Here is a 22,920-nt window from a genome sequence, read left to right on the forward strand (position 1 = left end):
AAAAAGAAATCCCAACATAAACAAGAAGTATAAATTTACTCACATACTCAAGTGTGTAAAAATTACAATTAACTAAGAGCATCTCTAATTTTTTATCAATTTTTTTATTTAATTTAATTTTAAATTTAAGTAAAAAAATTAATTTAATATAAACTACTTCAATTCCTTCATCAAATTTTCATCAAAACCTTTTTAAAAAATACCCTATTATCTCAAATTTATTTTTTCGACAAATTTGGTGAAAAAAAATATTTTAAATATTTCAGTTTTTAAATGTTTATCAAATTATAATTTGATGAAAAAAAAATATTTCTACCTTGATTTGATGAACATTTAATGAAACAATTTAAGATAATTTTTTAACACTTTTTCATCAAATTTAAAGTTAAAGTTACAAATGCAGAAAGGTGGAACTTTAGATGAAAATAAAATAAAATAAAATAAAATAAAATAAAATAAAATAAACATGATTAAATAAGTGATCCCACTTTAACATTAGTTAGCTCAATAAAGTTAAAAGGAAAAAATAAAAAATAAATGTAACACTGCTTAAAACACTGAATTTTAATTTTCGAGTTAAATAAGTTGTAAATAAATTTTTTCAAACGATTAGTAATTATAATGAGATCAAATGCAATATAAATCACAACTACACAAACTTACAAATGAAAGCAAAAGACTTGATTAAAATAAAATAAAAAATGGGCACTGCTTTCGCTCTGGCAATTTCGGAACGCCGGTAATTTCCCTGTGACCTTTGATAAGATGTAAAAATACTTTCAAAATGTAGATCTAAATTTTTTTATGCTTTGAAATAGGGTTATGAGAGTCTCTCCCAATTTCTACTATAATTTTTTCAATCATCCTTCCTTACTATTGTTGGTATATTCTTCTTCAATTTTGACTTCCGATGATGATTGATCTACAAAAAGGTAATAATAGTAGCGACAGAATTGAGCAGCACTGGAAATGCCATTACATTTTTGAATCCCACTTCCAAATCGATCAAACTTATTAAAAGGTATGTAAAATAAAATTTAAAGACTTGTATAAAAAAATTAGTTGATGATAACGTAATTTTTGTCTACTATTTTAGAGTAACTTTGGTTAAAAAATGTATTTTTGGACTGTCATAATGTCACAATTTCAACTTTCATCCGTCGACTTTAATAAAAGAATATTAACTTTTGTAAATTAAGAAAATAGAATTGACTTCAAAACAAGTATTTTTATGAATAATTTCATTCAGCATAAAATATTCATTAATGGATGAAGAAAATTTATAATTTTTCTATATACTTTCTATTTTTAAGAGTGAAAATTTTTGACATGATATATTAATACGAAACGGTAACACAAAATAATAAACGAATTAATTAGTAGTGAAATAATTCTAACACGAACCCAAAATGAACATAAATGACCCTACACCATGCCCACACCTATGATCAACAGACCAAATGGATCCACTTTCTCCACCAAACATAAGACTTTGAAGCTCAGATGATCATGTCATTTCTGTGTTTTGCAACTTCTGAAACACAACATACAGAAATTTAACATAATTATCAAAAGGGGAAAATTCAATAAAGGCAAACACAAAAATGCCAGAATTTTCTCAGCTTCCAAATGCCCTTTCCCATGCCCCAGTCAACTAAACCACGATACAATTCCAGTCACAAGTTTCCAACTCACACTCCTGGTTTGCCCCGAAACTTCTAAAGATGTCTCTCGGGTCTATTTTTGGCATAATCTTAGACCCCACCACCAACTTGAAAATCTGAAAAAGGAAGCAGTTTTTTCAGCTTCAACTGTCGACACCACTTCTTTCTTGTCCAACCCGAAGGACCAATTCTGAAATGCATCCAGATTGCCGGCTAACATGCAGTTCAAGCTGCTAAAACTATTACTTGAGACGATCTTCTATGATATCTAGAAGAACGTATATCCAAATCCAACGGACCTAAAGAATTGAGCTGCAATATGGATTGCAAAATGTGGAATTAGGTCACCTGTAATACAGTGTAAAATGTGGAACGTATACTTAAGGTTCATAATTCTAGGATTTGTTGACAACAAAAGCCCAAACAGTATATAAACAGGAAAATTAACTATCAAATGTTCAACAGTAGATATACCCAATACGTGACTGTAAGCGCATTAAGATCCTTCGAAGAATTTTCCAGCATAGGAGGTTCACACGGACTGTCATCCATTGGATCTCCATTAGAAGGATTGCCATCCATAGGCCCTTCCAATTCACAATTCCTGCAGAAAATTTGAGAATGCTGCATTTAGTTTCACTTTGCAAGAAATTACGACTTCTACCAAGCAGTGAGGTGATAATAATGTGAATCAAGATATAAAACCTCAACAGTATTAGCCATATCCCACAGAACTCCTTCTACTAATCTGCTTGCAGGACTCTGATGAAGAAGGGGTGGATGTGCCTTGGACCTTCTCACGAACTATCATTTTAAGATTAGTATATCCTTATAATACCTCCGTCCCAAAATAATAATCCCTTTTGGGGAATATAACTTTTTTTTATAGTACAACTATTACACTTTAAAAGTATTAGTTTTACAAAATTACCCTTTGATAGTACATTTTTTTGAGAATATCAATTGTCATAATTGTACTTTTTGCATTGTTCATGAATTTAAAAGAATGGCAAAATAAGAAATTCATATTATTTTAAACCTTAACTTTTGAAAAGGGACTAATATTTTGGGACAACGAAAAATGGAATAAGAGACTAGTATTGTGGGATGGAGGGAGTAAAAGATATGAAAAGAACAAATGAACAATTTATATCCAACATAAAGAGAGTATTTGTCAAGTACTTCTGATTACTCTCATCTATAACTCATCATCACCTACCCAAAATTAGATGAAGTTTCTCACGGTCTATGTAAATAGAGCCTAGAGGATATTTAAAAGAAATAGCAATATCAACCGGAGGTTAGAAGACTATGATATAAGCAAAAAACTGACAATTTAAATAAATAAATGCGAAAGAAAATCAGCTAATAAAAACGCTGTAGTGAAAAGAACAGAATATCCAATTACTCATGTTGCCGATAAGAATAAATTTAAGTTCATTGAGATGGTTTCAACTTGCTAAAGGAAGATAAGTTGCAAGGTTGGGTGAGGATATATGCACACAGATATGAGGACAACTTAAAAAGAAGACCAACTGAAGGATATAATTAGCTAAAATCTAATAACTATTCCACATGCACTGCCTTGTGCACAACTTTGGTGAGGATGAATGTGGTCTACACATTCACCAAATTGTTCACAAAGTTATGTGAGTAGTTTTATTGAAATCTAACACTTCAACAAATAGAATTTTTCACATGCCTGAGAGGATAGGCCGGATTTCCCAAATCATTGACACAGTAACACTAGGTCAACCATGCTAGAGGCATTTATAAGTTTGAATTAGACTGTTGATCAAATTAATTTGCAACAATTTACACAGATTCATGTCTCTCAGCAATGCATAGGTAAGAAAACTGGATTCATACCCATGTCATGATAGCTCTGAATTTAGAAGATTCATAGGCATGGCGGGAGAGAAGAACAAGTAGGATTCTTGCTCATCTCATGTCACTTGACCAAGGAAGACATTTTTAAAATTTTGCAATGAAAGTCTTATCTCAGGATAAGTTGTCCCACCTCTCCCCTAGGAAAAAATAATCCTGCATCATACAAGATAATAGGCTCCCTCAGGATTAGTTATCCTACGTTAAAAAGTTTGAACCAAATGTGGGATTATTTTATCCCAGTATTATTTAATCCAAATCTGCCCCCTTTATCCGAGAATCGAATGTGGCTATACTACTCATCTACCTGATGTTTGCCGATGTTTATAAATAAATGTCCTTCCATAATCCCTTCAAGTAACTGTAATTCAAGCTGCAAAAGGAAGTGCGTGAATATCACTACCCCTTCCTAAAAATGCCAACACAGAATGGAAAATGATTTGCAAAAAAAAAGTGTATGCAGAAAACTCTTCCAGAATGATGTGTAGTGGCAATGGCATTAATTCAAAAGTGCCAGTAATATCTCTTAGTGAGGAGAACATTTCCTTAGAAATAAAATGGCTTGAAGAGACAAATACCTCGTAGAGAGTGCAGACCTCTTCCCCAGTGGAACAAATAGCTTCTGAAATAATAAGCATGAGGATATCCCCTTCGGCTGGAAATAGAGAAGCCAATTTTTATGAATCAACCACACCAGTGACTTCACTCATTGCTGGTTGATTTATAAAGCAATAATCTGTACATCAGAGCCCCACGATCTATAACATGCTGTTCCCAGTCTGACCACACTCCAAAGGGGTTCTCTGTCAGCCATCCGCCTTGACCAATGTTGGCATCGCCATGATCCTGCATAACAGCGAGCTTTCCTTTTCCGTATTGCACAAATTGCTCTTTCATTCTCACTGCTACTGCTTCTATGTCAGACTGAAGAAAGACCTGGATTCCAAGAAACAGTAAGTGTAAGTAACCCAAATTAGGCATATGCTTTTGCTGGCCTATGACCTGATCATTGCTTCTCCCTTTTTGACTGATTAAATTTTTAACAATCACAGAAGCCATGTCACTGCATGTAATACTGTTGCTCACCAAGAAAAAAAAAAAAAGAGAAAGTAGAATCTAAAGTTATCCACATAATGGTCAAAGTATTTTATCCACATCCTGGTCAAAGTATAACTAAGTTCTCAGCATGTTGAATTGAAGTGCGGCATGGAGATTCCTAAAAAGAAGGATCAGGAAGGGCAAGGACACCCACAATCCATTCTCATTCGGACGCATGTTCCTGATCAAAATGGAAGCCCCTTCTCAACAGTGGTTCACACATAAAATGAAGTGCAATTCTGCTTCTTCAAAATTGCATCTTCTGAAATATATTGGACTAGAAATTGTGCATCTACTAAATATTACGATTTTAAGCTCCACAACAATAGAGTTGATACAAGAACATAACCATGGTTCAAATTTTAAAATATATATATATAATTTTTTTTTTATCCGAAGCAGCAGTGATAGTTTCTTACCTTCCCATCAGATGCAAGAAGATCTGCTATTGCTTCAATTAATAACCTTTGCAGCATGCTCCACCTATGTTCTGGTTTGTTGAAATCAGGATTTGGGCACTGCATTAAAAAGAACTGTGCTTACTTTGCTTCCATTAAGACACATTGTAAGTCTTAATGCCCAATGAACAGGGAATATACCCAAAAAAGCGAAGGGGAGAGAGAGAGAGCGCAATAATGATAAAGAGAAGAAATCAGACATGACTAGGTGAAAACAGGCTGAAAAGAAAATATCAACGAAGCATACTTCTATTTGTCTTTAGATCAGTTTTAAACTGCTGAAAACCTTCTTTTTTTTATCAGTGAAAGTCAGTTGTTAGATTAGCACCAATGGGAGTAAGCCTCCCCACCTTTGCAAAGCACCAAGTGCTTGCCTCCTAATTCAACTCCCCCTTAGAGAGAGTTGAATCCATGACCTCCCCCTTGGGACTAAGCCCTTAGGAGAGTCATAGTGGCCAACTAAACTAGGCCTAGTTGGTTAAACTGCTGAAAACCTTGAAAAAGAAAAGACCTAATCCGAGGGAAAAAGAATTCAAAGCGAAAAAGAATGCAACTCAAACAGAACAGAACTCTTTCAACTACTGAATTGGCCCTTTTATCTTTTTCTAAAAAGAAAAAAGAAGATGCCAGGCTCTAGATGTAAGATCACAAAAACCTCAACCTACCAGAAAAACTATGACAACCCTTAGAATGACTACTTCCGCAAGGGGGGGGGGGGGGGGGGAGAAGAAAAAGGCTAACAGTCAGTTACCAAGCTCCCTTGTTCCTATCATCATTTGTAGATTATACATTATCTTTCATGGGCAGAAATCCAGAATCACAACCAGATTGAAAGAACACTGTAAAGCATTTTTGAAATTCATTTACAAAGAAAAAGTATGCAAAATATTTAGCGTGAGTAAACCTTGTTGTTCTTGATATATAAATTCATCAACATCACATTCTACTTTTTAGTCTCCTGTTAAGCAATAATTGAACAGATATTTTTGATTAATAGTACATGTCACCCATCTAGTCAATAACCCAAACAAAATGCCAGAAGAAGAATGAGGCCAATTCTCCCCGACTAGCCAACAAATTGATCAGTAGATTAAGCTGCTAGGAATTCAATGGTGAGTTTGGATTAAGAGAGGTCAGAAAATATCACAGCTACTTCAACCAACTTAGATGGGCCATCAGAGTGACTTGACCAGATTCTTCTTCTGGCATATTTTGGCAGTTTGAATAGATGGATAAAATTATGGTGTAAATGCAACATTTTATTTGGTACATTTGGAAAAATATTCACAGATGATCAACTTTTTAGTATAATTTGGAAGGATAGCTTTTAGATCAGAATCAGATCACAAGTCAAAGTTGTAATACTATGAAGCGATTCATAAATTTGAAAATTGTGTAGTTTTTTTTTTTTTTTTTGGTGTTTCACTAGTTACTAATCCAGTATACATAATGATGAGATTTTAGATTGATCTCCTGTACATAAATCTAAGCCATAAATCTGATCAATCTCCTATACAACTAACAAAGAGCAGCCAAAGTATTTGTTGAGTGGGCAACAGTGTGTATTGTTAGGGAATTAGGGAGCCCACAAGCGCACAACAATACCGGCCCAATTCATCATGGATAAATTCCAAAGCCCACATGCTTAACATCAAGGCCCAACATACATCATTTGGAACTCATACCTACTTAAAATATTAAGCCTATAACTGGAGAGCCCATCTAATGTATATTAAGACCCATATGTTTTACTCTTTATCCAATGTGGGACTCTACCTTCACACATACTCCAGCAATCTCCCCATGCTCTAACAATCTCCCCTTCATGTGTGAACCAAACATTAGGTCTTGCCTTGCTCGACTTTTGGTTTGATCTATTATCAGATTCATCATAGATCATACACACTCTCCTTTAATATTGATCTATAAGGCTATAACTCTCCAATATCGAGTCCAGCTTGGACCACCCACACGCACTCCATCGTAAGCCACCATACTCCATTGAGAGTCACCTTGTCGTCCAACCTCCACATGCACCAGGAACTTTGCTCCATCAAGAAGAGTTTTCCATGCAAGCCCAAGTCCACCAACATCAATGCTCCAAGAGAGTCCGCCCATAAATCGTCTACCATCGGCTCTGATACTAGTTGTTAGGGAATTAGGAAGCTCACAAGCGCACAACAACACCAGCCCAATTCATCAGGGATAAATTCCAGAGCCCACATGGTTAACATCAGGACCCAACATACATTATTTGAAACTCATACCCATTTAAAAGCTTAAGTCTATATGTGGAGAGCCCATCTAATGTATATTTAAACCTATCTATTTTTACTCTTTATCCAATGTGAGACTCTACCTTCACACATGCTCCAACAATCTCCCCATGCTCTAACATGTAGGAAGCATCTAATAGGCACAACAACATGAATCCAGGACTACCATCAAAAGAGGCATGTATAGAAAATTGAGAACATATGTGGCACTTCTGTACCATTACCTGTATTGATACAAGAACCAGCTTCCCTGGGTAACTGGAAACTATCGATCGAAAAGTTGATGTTGCGTTTGCTGCAATGAAATATCTAAAAAAGACAAACACAGAATGACATGACTAAGATGACTAAGATGCATTGCTGACCAACAGAAACAAGACTAGTCCTTAACTGAACAATGAAAATCATAAGCATTATTAAATACCCTAGGAAGTTGATGAAAACAATCACATAGAATACAAACTCAAAAGTCGTATTACTTCAAGAAACATGCAGTCCTTTCTGGGTAAAACAGACAGGAGCGGTTAACAAATTACCAACAAATTCTGTCACCATGCTTCTTATTTCAACCAACAACATTTAAGAGGAAGACCATGATACAACAAACCCGTGATAAAGCCAAAAACAAAAAAACAAAAAACTTGTGATCAGCTATAACCTAAGAACCCAACTGAGAGACAACTCTATTACTACTTTTTATCCACCTTGCTACTTTTCCCTGCCCAGAGGAGGAAAAAAAAAAAAAGAACAACAAAACAAGAGGAAGGGGCAGAGAGAGGGGGGAGGGACGCTAGAAGAGAAGCAAAAGTTGGATCAACAGCTAGGCATTTATAAACAATCATTTACAAATCACATAAAAATATTAGCCAAATGATTACAATTTGGACTTCGGTACAAGACATTCATTTCAAGATACCCAAATGGATTTATCCAAGTCAGGAACAAATGAAAAGTAACAGCAACTGAAAAAATTATGCTATGTCATGAGTTCATAATCTGTTAGCAGCATTAAAAAAGGCAACAGAACACATACCCATTCTTCATGCCAGATTGATGAACATAGGCTAGACAACGACTTACAAGCTGAAAAGATGGTGAGCATTAAGAAAACAATTAACTCCAAAACTTAAGATAGCCAAGGATGGAAAAATATATGTATAAAACCAAACAACCTTTTCATTTATCTCTAAGCCGAGAAAATTCAGATCCTTCCTCCTCCTAGCCATTCTGAACAGAAATAATCCATTCCCTGTCATTTACAACTCAAAATCTTAGGAAGTTGCCAATGACTGAACTGCTATTTATAGGTGCAAGCAATACATGGTCTATGTCTAGTTAGAAAATGAATAACAACAATAAACACAAAAAAGAGTGTCCTTGGAAAATGGCAACCAGATAAATTGTCAGAGCATAGTTAACCTCTCTATCTCTCTCTCATCATAAACAAGGATAAATTAACTTGAAATAGCAGAACTAACATGTAAATATTGAATAGATTGTTATAGAAAAATACAATACGTAGACAAATCACAAGAAATACCACTTCCAATGTCCACGACCAAAGGATGAGCTGGATCAGTATAAGTAGCATTCCAATCAATCGCAAACGGATATGCCTGCACAATCGATTACTAAAAGGTAATCCAATGCCAACAATAGTAAAATTAATATTTTGATCAGTATCCAAAATAGATATTAGGCAACAGTGTATAAAACTTAGATCATATAGTTATCAGATTGTAAAAAATTACATCAGATAACATTTATCAGCCTTCAGCAGACTCAGAGAGATGCAAGACTTATTAATAGCATGTAACTCCAATTATAATAGTCCTTCCCCCAAAGATTTTTCATATTTATATTTTCTCCTGTCCAGAATGAACAGTTTAACTAGGTAGGCAGGTAGTGTCATCAGTTTCCACAAAAATGTAGCAAGTCTTACATAATATCAATTTATAAAATATAAAAAAATAGAGGTAGTGACCTGGCATGATCGAAAGTGCTATCTTCCCATAGCCCAAGAGCACAGGTTCAAGTCATGAGAATCAGTGTCTCGAAAATAAAATATAAAGGAGAAGAAGTTGAAGTGGGAGTAAAGCTGCCTTCCATCTCCTCTAGACTCTGTTGTAAGCAGAAGCCTTTTGCATTAAGTATGACTTTTTGAAGAAAAAACAGGGGTGCAAGGGATTTATCACGTGCGTGAAGTTGATTGACTCTTTAAAACATGCACACTTACTACTTCAACAAACTTACACTAGTCCATCGATTTAGATAACAATTGAATAAGCAAATTAGTAGAGTAAAATGAAGACATCACGAAAATGATAACGACATAGAAGTGAGGCCATTAGTGTAAAAAGAGATTATTTGAGTCCTTGTTACCAAAACTATCTTTGGGAAATTTGGGAGATGGTGGGTCCAACAACAGTAATATCACAATTTGGAAGCTAAATCGCTTGGAAATCCCAAACTTGATCCTACAAATCCCATTGGTGAAATTTGGGAGATGGTGGGCTCAACACTTGGGCTCACAATAATCATATCAAGAAGTATAAAAATAACATAATATCCTCTATTATTTATAAAAAAATAAAAAAATAAAAAATAAACATTATCCTGATTTAAGAAATATATTTTCATTTTTTTCTGCTGCAGCTTAATCGAAAATATAAAAAGCATACTCTATCTAAGGCCATGAGCCCTGGAAGCTTTCTTCCTTTGAGAATCTCCCACAAGACTGAAGCATTGTCAACCATATTATGACTTGAGAAAGAAGTAGACACACTTGTAAGAGCTTCACAAGCCATATTCCCAACAACAGTAATATCACAATTTCTTCGATTTAGTTTATCAAGCATTGTCGCCAATTTAGATGCTCCACTGGTGTCCTGACTTAACAAACCAAATTTCACTGGACCAATCCATAAAATTTTCTGGAAGACATCATGGGTTCACATTAGTTAGAAATGAATGCAGCCAAAGGAGTCCAAGAAGTTTTTTTTAAGACATCATGAGTTCACATTTGTTATAAATTTGTGTGGCCAAAGATATCCGAAGAACATGTTATCAACAAACAATATATGTCCATAAGAAAAGAAATCAAAGAATTTAAATTTCAATATTCCCTTAAACAAAAAAACAAAGAATGATTCTAGCTAAGATTTAATTGACTTCAAAACACAGATCATATAAAAATATAAATAAAAAGAGCACATCAAGGAGAGAGAGCATAGAAAAAGTTCCACAAGTAGATGGTGCATTACATTTTTCTGCACCCCATAAATAAATAACAAATATACATTTAATATTACTATTGTTGAACTCATTATTATTATCTTTTCTACAGCCTATAATTTCGTTTTTCAGCTTTTACCATTTCAAAGAAAACAATAAATTATATTTAATCATATGTTGTAACAGAAACAGAGTGAATAGAAAATGAACTTTATCATTTAGAAGGGGGAAATGATGATCATTTTTCATTGCATGCATGTCAACCGTCAACTGAGGAATCATAGTGACAGACGATGAGCATGAATTCAAAAGATTACAGGCTCCAGTATAACGATACAGAGAAGCTAAAGTTGTAAGTATTATCTTGAGATAGTGATATTATTTCCAGTTAAAAGAACCTTAATTATTTGATTGTTCATGAATGAATTAATTGTTTTACACATAAATACTAATCCTTCTGAAATGTTGCCAATGCTGCATAAAAAATCAAATGAAAAAAAATGTTCAGCTAAGCTAAAGTTGTAACTACTATTTTGAGATAGAGATATTATTTCCAGTAGCAAGAACCTTAATTCTTTGATTGTTCAAGGATGAATTATTTGTTTTACACATAAAATACTAAACTACTAAATCTTCTGACATGTTGGCAATGTTGCATAACATACCAAAATCAAATGAAGAACATAGTTCAGCTGATAGTAATTTTTATGCCATAACCTATACATTTTAAGTTCATAGCTTACCTTGCATTCTGAAAGCAAGGAAGAAATTTCATCCAAAGACTTTGGCCCAATATCAACAGGTACCCACCCTAAAGGAAAGAATATGGATATCAAAGAAACTAATTAATATCTATTGAAACTATACAATGTCAGAAGACAAAAAGGAATGGTAATATCAAATGCAAGGAATTAGTAACAATCTGATGATTCACCCTCACAAAAGCTTTTTAGTTAGTTTTGTTGTGTTATATCCAAGCTTCACACAGGTCATTGACTAGTTAGTGCATTTAGAAATATAAGTACATCATCAAGCATATTTTAATAATGCCACAAAAGAAGAGAGAAACACAAGTATTACTATCCAGGCAAAATAAGTGAAATACATGACATTTGATAATTGGATACAAACTCTTGGAATATTATTAAGGAACCCAAAATAGCAAGATCAAGCATCACAAACGATTGCATTAACAGACTTTTTGGACCGTGCTCACTAGTGGACCAGCTGTCATATGACTCATTCATTTTGGTACTTCATCTTGATCAGACATGAGCAGTGAGCCAGTAGGTGAATGCTTGCAAATAGAAGTTGAGGTGAGGGACAAGAACAAGAGTGCATTTCCAGAGGTCACACACCATTTAATTTTAGAGAAGCAGTTACAATTCCTATAAGAAAACTAAATAAAACTAGGGAATAAGGTACTAGAGATAAACCATCTGAAAAATCCTAGAATAATCTAACAGGAGATAAAATTATAAATAAGAAAAACAATTGAGATGACCGATACAGGCAACAAGGTCAAACAATGACCAGAAAGCTCATGTGAGCAAATATGGCATGCCAAGAAAGAAATAGAAACCAGAAGGGACATGGATATTTGCATAATTTCATACACAGGACACCACAAGAAAAATGAGTTTCTTGAACTATAAATTAAAAATTCAACTATCCAAGGGGCTATCCATTGGTTAACTAGTCTGTAATCATAAAACAATGTGAAGTAGAGCATGACAACAAAAAAGGGAAAATCTGGAATATTACATGGAGCACATTTAGGGCTTTATATTATCATGTTTTGGGTAATATTGCGTCCTTATTCGTGTTTATTTTAATTTAGTATGCTGCTGGAAAAATATTTTTACATATTATTGGTCTTAGCAATCAACATTATTTTGTTAACTTTAAATTTTCTAGACATGGTTGTCGAGGTCACCCATAGGTCAAATTACCACACACATTATGTTATTGGGTTTTACAGGGAATCTTTATTAGACCAATATTAATCTAGTAAGTTAATTTTTTTAATTTCGTTATTTTGAGTTGTATTCCTAGTAGAATTATGAAAAATCTAGTGGCCTATAAATATCCATGTAATTCTTCTATTCTATGGAGTTGAGTTTATGAACATTTGCGATTATGTTTGTGTCCTTGTGTGAATTTGCTTAACCCTTGTAAGGGCAAACCACTTCTTCTTCCTCTCTTTCTTCTCTTCATTTAACAAGAAATCTTAGAAGTGTTATCAAGTTACTGTTCACAGCCACAAAAAATGCACGTTTAAAACCCAAAACCTCTGTCCCTTTTACCATTTTATGTGGAATACAACCGTGATTATTCAACACTATAGTCTAAGTAAACTACCTTCACCATTATTGGATTTGTCAAACTTCTTTATTAATGCAATTTCAATGAATAGACCGATTTTATCAAATCAAAATATCCAACCCAAATTCAATTGCTAGAATAATATTAATAAAAACAAAAATAGTAAAGAGGATAGCTATTAATCTTCTACTTAACAATAAAACACTGGTGTATGATTAGTGTAAAAACCACAAAACCTACACATTTTATGATAATCAAAGCCACATGGTAGTAGCTCAAGGTTGCTCAACCAATCAGATTAAGACGTGCAATTTTAATAATTTAACACAAAAAGTAATTAAATTCCTAGCACACAGAAAAGTTTCAAAAGAACCATTGATGCTTGATAATTAATTCATCAAAATGAAGGACAGTGTTTGTCACATTAAAAGTTGAAAAGATCCAACCTTACCATCCAAAATATTATGAGCAGGAAATAGTTCGATTCGTTTTGGGAGAGGATCATTGATGCACCAAAAATCTTTTGGAAATAAAATTGGCATACTTCTGAACTTTGCAAACTGAGTTAAATTTAAAGCTTCTTTAATTGCTCCGCGTTCTACCAACTTCTTAGGAACAGGCAATCCTTGGGCATGCATTATTTGAAATGCCATCATTCCAACAAACACCAAACCATCACATCTAGCAGCTAAAAAATGTAAGGCAGCTGCTTTTTCTAACAGTTTACCCCCTCCAATCTGGCATCCATTGCAGAGTATTAGTCATGAGAGACTGACAAAGTCAATGAATATAAGCCCAAAGATTCATATAGTGAAAATATAGACTTTTAAAAAAAATCAACTTTAATGCATTAAAATGCTAGAGACATACAATGGCAATAAATTGTTTTTTGTTGGTTTTGATGGCCTTCTTTACTTGATACAGGCCCTCTTCAAAATGAAAACCAGCAACACATGCATAGCAGAAGCGAGTAATAGCAACAGTTGAGGCATAAATTCTATGAGATTGGGAAAATGCATCATTAACAAAGATATCGATTCCTGCTGATAATAGTTCAGCAAACTTTGAACAATTGGCAAGTTCCTCTCTGAACTCAGAGAGACTTTCAAGAAGAAGAATATCAGTTTTCTCTTTGTCTTCCATTTTGGACTGCACGCTGCCAGAGACAAGTTTTGCTGGTGCAACTGTAAGATGGAGAACCGCAGACAGAAACTCTGAGACATTAAGTGCATAGCAATAGTAAGACAGCTCACAACTCTTCATGTAGAGGTCAGATGCAAAAGACATGCTTCATCACTTTCTTCTCTTTAATTTTCCCATTGACATTACAGTTATAGTATTAGGTAAACAAAAACAAGAAGATCATATATGCTGGAAGCCTGAAATAAATTTTGACAATTCGAATATTACCTGTCTGATGTGAACCTATCCCCAAAAAAAAAAGTACCTATCTGATGTGAGTTTTTATTTTTCAGTTTCTTGGTATTACTCAATAATCAACAACCTATTTCGTTAAAAACCATGTTAAGTAAACTTCAAGTGAATAATCTATTCGAAAAACCACCATGAACTAACAATCCAGAAGCAGGAATGGTTTTACACAAATGTACCTGCAACAGATTCTGCTGCAAGAAGCTTTGTATTGTTTTTCACACTCCAATTACTAACTAAAATTACTTTAGCCCCAGCATCATATAAGTATTTAATAGTGAAAAGTGCACTGCTGACAGATGGAGACTGCTGGTCCAGCTCTTCACGAAGTAGGATTCTAGAATCAAATCTGACCAATACAACTTTTCCAAGAAGCTCTTCCTTAGGAAAATTTCTAAGAGTTTGTACATCTGGAAAGGCATCCAATTCTGCGTCATCACAAGCTTTTTCCTTCAGAAAAAGGGGACCTGGATGAGAATTAATAAAATAGAAGAGCCAATATCACAAGTAACAAACAACCGGCATAAAGCATCATTGATTGTGATGGACTAAGGTGATCGATCCAACAACCAATAAAACATGAACACAAAAACCTAATTGCACATTGTAGTAATAACTATTAAGTGACCTGACAGTTTTGGGTCCATCAAAAACAAAGGAATAGTGCTGTTGATTCCGAATCAAACAGTCGTGTGTACCCATGGAGGGAATAGACTATGCACATTAATGCTGGAAATTTGTGTTAATAATAAGATAGTGGCATATATATAATATGATAGTGGTGTTGGTGGTAGATAGTGGCATGTATAGAATATGTGATAGTGGTGTTGGTGGTAGATAGTGGCATGTATATAATATGTTAGTGGTAGATAGTGGTAATATATAATATGTAAGTGGCATATAATGGGTTATAATGATGTTTGTAATATCTCCTATATAAGGAGTGTCATTTGGTCTTGTAAGATAAGAAGTTTTGAATATAACAGAAATATATTCCTTCTTCCTCATATTTTTCGGAGTTCTTCTTCCTCATATTTTCTAAGTTGGTATCAGAGCAACAAAAAACACAGCAGCCCTAAAACCGTCATAGCCATGTCGGAAGTCACGTCCGAAACCACTTCAACCCCTGCCGCTACCATTCCGGTGAAAACGTCCAACTCTCACTCTGTCCAAATCACCACCATCCGCCTAAATGGTGATAATTTTCTCCGCTGGTCACAATCTGTCCGGATGTATATCCGTGGGCAAGGAAAGATCGGTTACATCACTGGTGACAAGAAGGCTCCTGCTATTAATGATCCGCTATTCGACAGTTGGGACGCTGAAAACTCCATGGTTATGACATGGTTGGTCAATTCCATGGAGGAGGATATAAGCTCTAATTACATGTGCTATACTACTGCACAAGAGTTGTGGGATAATGTTAGTCAGATGTATTCTGACCTAGGAAATCAATTTCAAGTTTTCGAATTAACTTTGAAGTTGGGAGAGATTCGTCAAGGAGATGATTCCGTCACCAAATATTTCAATTCGTTGAAAAGGTTGTGGCAGGATCTTGACATCTTCAACACATAAGAATGGAAATCGGTTGACGACTGCAACCACCACAAGAAAACTGTGGAAGACAGCCGTATTTACAAGTTTCTTGCCGGCCTCAACATTGAGTTCGATGAAGTGCGAGGAAGAATTATTGGCAGACCTCCTCTCCCATCCATTGGCGAAGTATTTGCCGAAGTCAGAAGGGAAGAGAGCCGAAGGAGCGTCATGCTTAAGAAAAAAGGTACTGGTGAATCAATTGAAATTTCTGCTTTAATTAGCGATGCTGCGGTCAACAAGGCTGCAAATTACCAGCGCAGGTTTGATGATAAGCCACGGGTCTGGTGTGATTTTTGCAACAAGCCTCGCCATACACGCGAAACGTGTTGGAAGATCCATGGCAAACCTGTCAACTGGAAAAGCAGCAAACAAGGAGAGAAGAATCGTGGCTTTCCTACCGCTAATGAAGCCGATTCAGGTCCCTTCAACAAAGAGCAGATTGATCAACTCTTAAAGCTGATAAAATCCAACTCCTCATCCGGTACTCCTAGTGTTTTGTTGGCACAAACAGGTAGAAATCCTAAAGCCTTCTCTTGCCTAAACTTCTCTCCGTGGATCATAGATTCCGGTGCCTCCGATCACATGACTAGTTTTTTCCATTTATTTAGTACCTATTTCCCTTGTTCTGGTCATGACAAAATCAGAATAGCCGATGGTAGTTTTTCACCTATTGCAGGAAAAGGATTTATTAAACTAACTGAGAAAATTAATCTCAATGTTGTTCTTCACGTCCCCAACTTAGCCTGTAACCTTTTGTCTGTCAGTAAACTATCTAAGGATTCTAATTGTCGTGTTACATTTTTTGAATCCCATTGTGAATTTCAGGACCAGAACGTGGGGATGATGATTGGGCGTGCTAGGATGCTTGAAGGTCTTTACTACTTTGATGAAGTACCTGTTAGTAATAAAAAAGCTCAGAGCTTTAATAGTACTAATTCAATCTCTGTTCGAGAAAAAATAATGCTAAGGCACTATAGGCTAGGACATCCTAGTTTTCTTTATCTGAAACATTTATTTCCAAAATTATTTAAAGGGATTGATTGTTCTTCTTTTCATTGTGAAAGTTGCATTTTTGCAAAATTTCATCGCTCTACTTATTTGCCAAAACCTTACCAGGCTTCCAAACCTTTTTATTTGATTCATAGTGATGTTTGGGGCCCTTCTAAAATCACTACTCTTTCTGGTAAAAGATGGTTTGTTACATTTATTGATGACCATACCCGCTTATGTTAGATTTATTTGATGAATAAAAAATCTGACGTAAAAAATTTATTCACAAATTTTTACAATATGATTGAAAACCAATTTCAAACCAAAATTGGTATTTTACATTCTGATAATGGAACAGAATATTTCAATGAGCAGTTGGGTGAGTTTTTGGAAAAAAAGGGGATTTTTCATCAATCTACATGTCGGGATACCCCTCAACAAAATGGCATTGCAGAACGAAAAAATAAACATCTACTTGAAGTAGCACGTGCTATAATGTTTTACATGCATGTTCCTAAATATTTATGGGGTGAAGCAATTTTAACAGCCTCTTATTTGATAAACAGGATGCCTACAAAGGTGTTAACATACAAAACACCTTTTGATTGTCTCAAAACTTTTTTTCCTGACACGAGGTTGTTTTCTGATTTACCCGCCAAAGTTTTTGGATGTACTGCCTATGTTCATGTTCCCAGTCAATTTCGTTCAAAACTTGACCCCCGTGCTATAAAATGTGTTTTTTTGGGTTATTCCTCAAACAAAAAGGGGTATAAGTGTTTCGATCCTCAAACCAAGAAATTTCATGTGAGTATGGATGTGTCATTTGTGGAAACAAAATCCTATCTCCCCAACACTTCTCTTCAGGGGGAGACAAGTGGAGTAGAAGACCGTTTTTGGGATATTTCTATCCCGCTCCCCAATGTCATTTATCCTACACAAAAACCACATCTGTCTGATAATGATCACTTAGGAGAACCAAGTTCTATGGTGCCTAGTCAAGAAGATTCTTGTTTAGGGGGAGAAGTACTACAAAATGATCTAAATCCTGAGCTTCAGGTTTATACTAGGAAGCGATTTCATCTGAGGAATAATGACCCGAATGTCCATCCTAATGACCCGAATGTCCACCCGAGTTCTGGCATTGAAATTTTAGGTAATCTTATTCCTTCTATTTCCGACCTTGATGTTCCTATAGCAATTAGGAAAGGTGTCCGAAATTGCATTAAACATCCTATTGCAAATTACCTCTCCTATCAAAGACTGTCTAAAAACCATAGAGCTTTCACATCTAGGATTTCAAACTTGTTTGTTCCAAGGAATATACAGGAAGCATTGGATGATCCGAATTGGAAATTAGCAGTCATGGAGGAGATGAATGCTTTAAGGAGAAGTGGTACTTGGGAGATAGTTGATCTACCCAAAGACAAGAAAACAGTTGGGTGTAAATGGGTGTTTACGATAAAATGTAACGCAGATGGAAGCATTGAGAGATACAAGGCGAGACTGGTGGCTAAAGGCTTCACTCAAACTTATGGGATCGACTATCAGGAGACGTTTGCTCCTGTTGCTAAAATAAATTCCATCAGAGTACTGTTATCTCTTGCAGTAAATTCAGATTGGCCTCTACATCAACTTGACATTAAAAATGCATTTCTCAATGGTGATCTTGAAGAGGAGGTGTTCATGAGCCTACCGCCGGGATTTGAGCAGAGACTTGGAAGCGACAGAGTATGCAGATTGAACAAGTCATTATACGGACTCAAACAATCACCAAGAGCGTGGTTTGAACGCTTTGGGAAGGCAGTTATCAGTTGTGGCTTCTCGCAGAGTCAAGCAGATCACACAATATTTTATAAACATTCAAAAGACAGTAAAATTGCAATTTTGATTGTTTATGTTGATGACATCATTTTAACTGGTAATGATGAAGCAGAGTTAGCAGCCCTCAAAGAGAAACTCGCAAAAGAATTTCACATTAAGGATCTGGGAGCCCTCAAGTATTTCCTCGGAATGAAATTTGCAAGATCCAAGGAAGGTATATTCGTTAATCAGAGAAAATATGTTCTTGATCTCCTTGGAGAAACAGGTATGCTTGGTTGTAAGATGGTGGAAACTCCGATCGAGCCTAACTTGAAGTTACAAGCTGCTAAGGCTGAAGAAGTCAAAGAGAGGGAACAATATCAACGACTTGTAGGGAAATTGATTTACTTGTCTCATACGCGGCTTGATATTGCCTTTGCAGTCAGCATGGTAAGTCAGTTCATGCACTCACCAGGGGCAGAGCACTTTGAGGCCGTTTATAAGATCTTAAGATATTTGAAAGGAACTCCAGGGAGAGGCTTACTGTTCAAGAAACATGGACATCTTCAAGTTGAAGTATACACAGATGCAGACTGGGCAGGAAGTGTTACAGATAGGAGATCAACATCCGGATACTGCTCCTTTGTAGGTGGGAACCTAGTTACATGGCGGAGTAAAAAACAGAATGTGGTAGCTAGAAGTAGTGCAGAAGCAGAGTTCAGAGCTGTTGCCCATGGAATCTGTGAAGTAATGTGGATTAAAAGAATTCTTGAAGAATTAAAGCTTTCTCACCCGACACCTATGAAGGTCTATTGTGACAACAAAGCAGCTATATCTATAGCTCATAATCCAGTTCTACATGATCGCACAAAACATATAGAAGTAGATAAACATTTCATCAAGGAGAAAATCAATGCTGGCATAATCTGTATGACCTACCTTCCAACAGGTGAACAATTAGCTGATGTGCTAACGAAGGGACTACACAAGAAGCAATTTGATAAGCTGACTAGCAAGCTGGCTATGGAAGATATCTTCAAACCAGCTTGAGGGGGAGTGCTGGAAATTTGTGTTAATAATAAGATAGTGGCATGTATATAATATGATAGTGGTGTTGGTGGTAGAGAGGCATGTATAGAATATGTGATAGTGGTGTTGGTGGTAGATAGTGGCATGTATAGAATATGTGATAGTGGTGTTGGTGGTAGATAGTGGCATGTATATAATATGTTAGTGGTAGATAGTGGTAATATATAATATGTAAGTGGCATATAATGGGTTATAATGATGTTTGTAATATCTCCTATATAAGGAGTGTCATTTGGTCTTGTAAGATAAGAAGTTTTGAATATAACAGAAATATATTCCTTCTTCCTCATATTTTTCGGAGTTCTTCTTCCTCATATTTTCTAAGTATTAATTTATTCTCACTTCATGAAGAGTTTATTGCAAGATAGAAAGAGGGAGTAGGCAACAGACAAATAGGATATACACTCGTGAAACCAAAACTCAAAATTACAATCTTTCAAAGAATCAATAAAAGGTCCAACCCAACCCACCCTTCAAAAGGGAACAGACATGCACATAAATTGTTGCAAGCACATAAGGGAACAGCCCATGCAACAGCATAATCTGTCAAACAACAAAACTTTGAAAATATAATATTGATTTCCAGTATAATTCTCTTTCATTGCGATGCATGGTACTTAATGTTTTTTCATTAGAATACTGTCAAGACACAAAAATGACTAACATCAATCAATTGCTTTGCTTTAACTAAACATACTTGAAATCATAGTAAACCTGATATAACTGTAGTCAATTATATAAAAACATAAATCATTAATCAGAACAAAGCCATATATTTTATCAACACTTAAACATAAAACCATGTTTTCCATCAAACACATAAATGGCAATGGCAATTGGTGACCAGATGATGAAAGTTGTGTGCACTAGCTTGCCTTACATATGTAATAAGTGCGCAACTAACTGCCCTTACTCTAGTGTCAGGGAGCAAGAATAGCAAGCGGGCTATCCTCTGTATAGTTTAAGGTATTGATGCATTTGGATCAAATTGTTCAGTGCAGCATTTTCCTTATTTTCTTTTCTTTTTTGGAGTTCTCCTTTACCTTCTCTTTGTATATTTTAATTATACATGGTTTGAATACTGCAGTTATTCGTGTTTTTTCTCAAATATATTTAATCTATCACCAAAACAAAAGAGAAAAAAAAAGTAGCAGGAGTTGAGCCTTATGCAAGTTAGGCTTGGAAGATGGTTCACTTTTAACAGGTTAGACTCAACTTGTAAATTAGCTTTTAAAAGCAAAGGATAGAATGTCATTGTGAAGTAAACCAGTAGAACGAAATGAGATCACCTTATATGGAAGTGCAAATGTTTCAGCATGATCTAGCATCTCCCAACAACGCGCTGAGAAGTCAATTAGAAAACTTAACAAGGGTAACAAATCAAAATTAATAAAGTTTTCAAGAATCAAGAATTGGTCAGTCAGTTTTGAGGAGTTACCTTGCAACGAAAAATGATTTCTTCGATATCTCCGAAAAGGTGCATATTTTCCATCATATAAACATGGTTTATGTTGAAGAAACATAAGTGAACTCGAAGGACAACTATAGAAACTTGAATTATTACTGAAGAGAGTTCCTTGGAATAGATTCAGGAGTTGACTCATTTCTTCTTGTCTTATTTGTCAAATAAGTACTCTGCATAGAACCAACATTTCATCACAAGCACGCACGCACCACACAATATCAGGAGAAAAATAAACACTTGCCCCAAAAGTAGCAATGTTAGGCAATAATCAATTGTATCAAATGAATATTGATCTATTATAAATAAAAAATAAAAAAATTCACTAACTTGAAAATAAGAATGGCTACCATTGCTGGCCCTCTACTTAAGGACTCAACTCCAGAATGCAACAAAGTTGAAGAATGCAGAATGATATATGTAAGAGATATGAAACAATGCGCATACTAATTTTACAACCAAAATACTCATTCAAGGGCTGATTATTTTTACATATACGTAAGTGGTTGTATGTATATATCTTCCTCTCTTATGAAAAAATATGTGAGAGAAAATATATGCACGTGCCAATTTTATGACCAAATGAGAAAATATATACCTATCTCTCACATATATGGTTAGGTAAAACCACCTCTTGAATGAACATGTTGTCATAAAATTGACATGTACAGGTCCTAGGCTACTTTTTCATTCTCTTTTCATAACAAAATGTTAACAAAGGTTGAGATTCAAACAAATCAGAATATTGAGGAGCCAAAATGTAACAATTTTAGTTGAAGTGGTCAAGTGACAACAACCCTAGCTGAGGGGGTAAATTGTTATCAAGCTTACAATGTTATTTTATTTTTAATATAACTTTTTCCAAAGTAAAGTTTGGGATCTAGCTTTTTTAGACAAAAATTCAATACCAAAAAGTCAACTATTCTCTCTACGTTTTTGCACTTATTACATAAAAAGCCAAAACAGTCCTTCTCACTTTTCTTTTCTCTTCCTTTTTCTCACCAATCCCAAGTTCCAAATAACGTCTTAATATCAGCATACAGGAATTAATTCGAAAATCAACCAACACTTTGGAAGAAACTGAGAATTATGAAATAAAAATTCTTATCAGTATTTATCGTGTGAATCTCAACAAAGTCTCTAGAGTTTCTTAGTCTTTTAATGCTATGTTTGCCTGCCAATAAAACTTAGGGAAAGATAAACACAATAATAAAAGTAAATTTACTCCTTTTTTTTCCTGGTTTTAGTACGCTAACAGATTATATGAATTTCCATATCCCCATCCTCCTCTATGTCATTTTGGATTCTTGACTTTTCGTTGGAAAATAGAAGAAAATGCGCAGAAAATGCTAAACAAATTAAGCCATTTTCAAGCATCTTCCCTCACTCATTGCACGAAGGCAGTACAAAACAAACATCGAAACTGATTTCTCTTTTACTTTCCCTGTTTTTTTCTGAGCAACCAAACATCGAGAGAGAGAGAGAGAGAGAGCATGTTACCTTCGACTTCGAGCGGCAGCTATCTGAGAAGTGGATGAGCGGTGTCCGAACTGTTGGTGGAGCCTAATTGTCTCTTCGTTTTGGAAATTACATTTCAAGATAAAGTTTTT

At 35.1% G+C, this 22,920-nt stretch overlaps 1 protein-coding gene across 21 annotated transcripts; it reads right to left on the bottom strand.

Annotated features, from left to right (window-relative positions):
* Nucleotides 1-1,351: 1,351 nt before the first annotated feature.
* Nucleotides 1,352-22,920, bottom strand: LOC114257383 (uncharacterized). 21 transcript variants are annotated; one of them, XM_082891623.1, is made up of 18 exons: nt 22,811-22,920; nt 21,287-21,483; nt 21,138-21,190; nt 14,553-14,823; nt 13,813-14,156; nt 13,394-13,679; nt 11,361-11,428; nt 10,065-10,316; nt 8,924-8,999; nt 8,556-8,632; nt 8,417-8,466; nt 7,608-7,692; nt 5,069-5,167; nt 4,130-4,487; nt 3,859-3,912; nt 3,534-3,707; nt 2,370-2,468; nt 1,352-2,268 (listed from the first exon to the last, which is right to left on the bottom strand). In XM_082891623.1, the coding sequence occupies exons 2-14, from the start codon at nt 21,450-21,452 to the stop codon at nt 4,254-4,256; spliced, it is 2,061 nt and encodes a 686-aa protein (XP_082747749.1). In that variant the 5' UTR covers nt 21,453-21,483; nt 22,811-22,920; the 3' UTR covers nt 1,352-2,268; nt 2,370-2,468; nt 3,534-3,707; nt 3,859-3,912; nt 4,130-4,253. The 21 variants fall into 21 exon arrangements, with proteins under 21 accessions (XP_082747749.1, XP_082747750.1, XP_082747744.1 ...); XM_082891624.1 differs by lacking the exon at nt 3,534-3,707 and having other exon boundaries at nt 3,859-3,924; XM_082891618.1 differs by having other exon boundaries at nt 3,534-3,924.

Source organism: Camellia sinensis, chromosome 10, assembly GCF_055761805.1.
Source record: "Camellia sinensis isolate YWXY chromosome 10, ASM5576180v1, whole genome shotgun sequence".
Classification (NCBI taxonomy): Eukaryota; Viridiplantae; Streptophyta; class Magnoliopsida; order Ericales; family Theaceae; genus Camellia; species Camellia sinensis.

What these genes read in the sequence shown, in the direction of transcription:
- LOC114257383 (XM_082891629.1), bottom strand. Translation starts at nt 21,452, where the DNA reads ATGAGTCAACTCCTGAATCTATTCCAAGGAACTCTCTTCAGTAATAAT. An exon ending in TGCAGCAGAATCTGTTGCAG is followed by an intron (nt 14,157 to 14,552) that starts GTACATTTGTGT and finishes TTAATGTCTCAG; the next exon opens with AGTTTCTGTCTGCGGTTCTC. An exon ending in TGGTTCTTGTATCAATACAG is followed by an intron (nt 5,168 to 7,607) that starts GTAATGGTACAG and finishes TTTTTAATGCAG; the next exon opens with TGCCCAAATCCTGATTTCAA.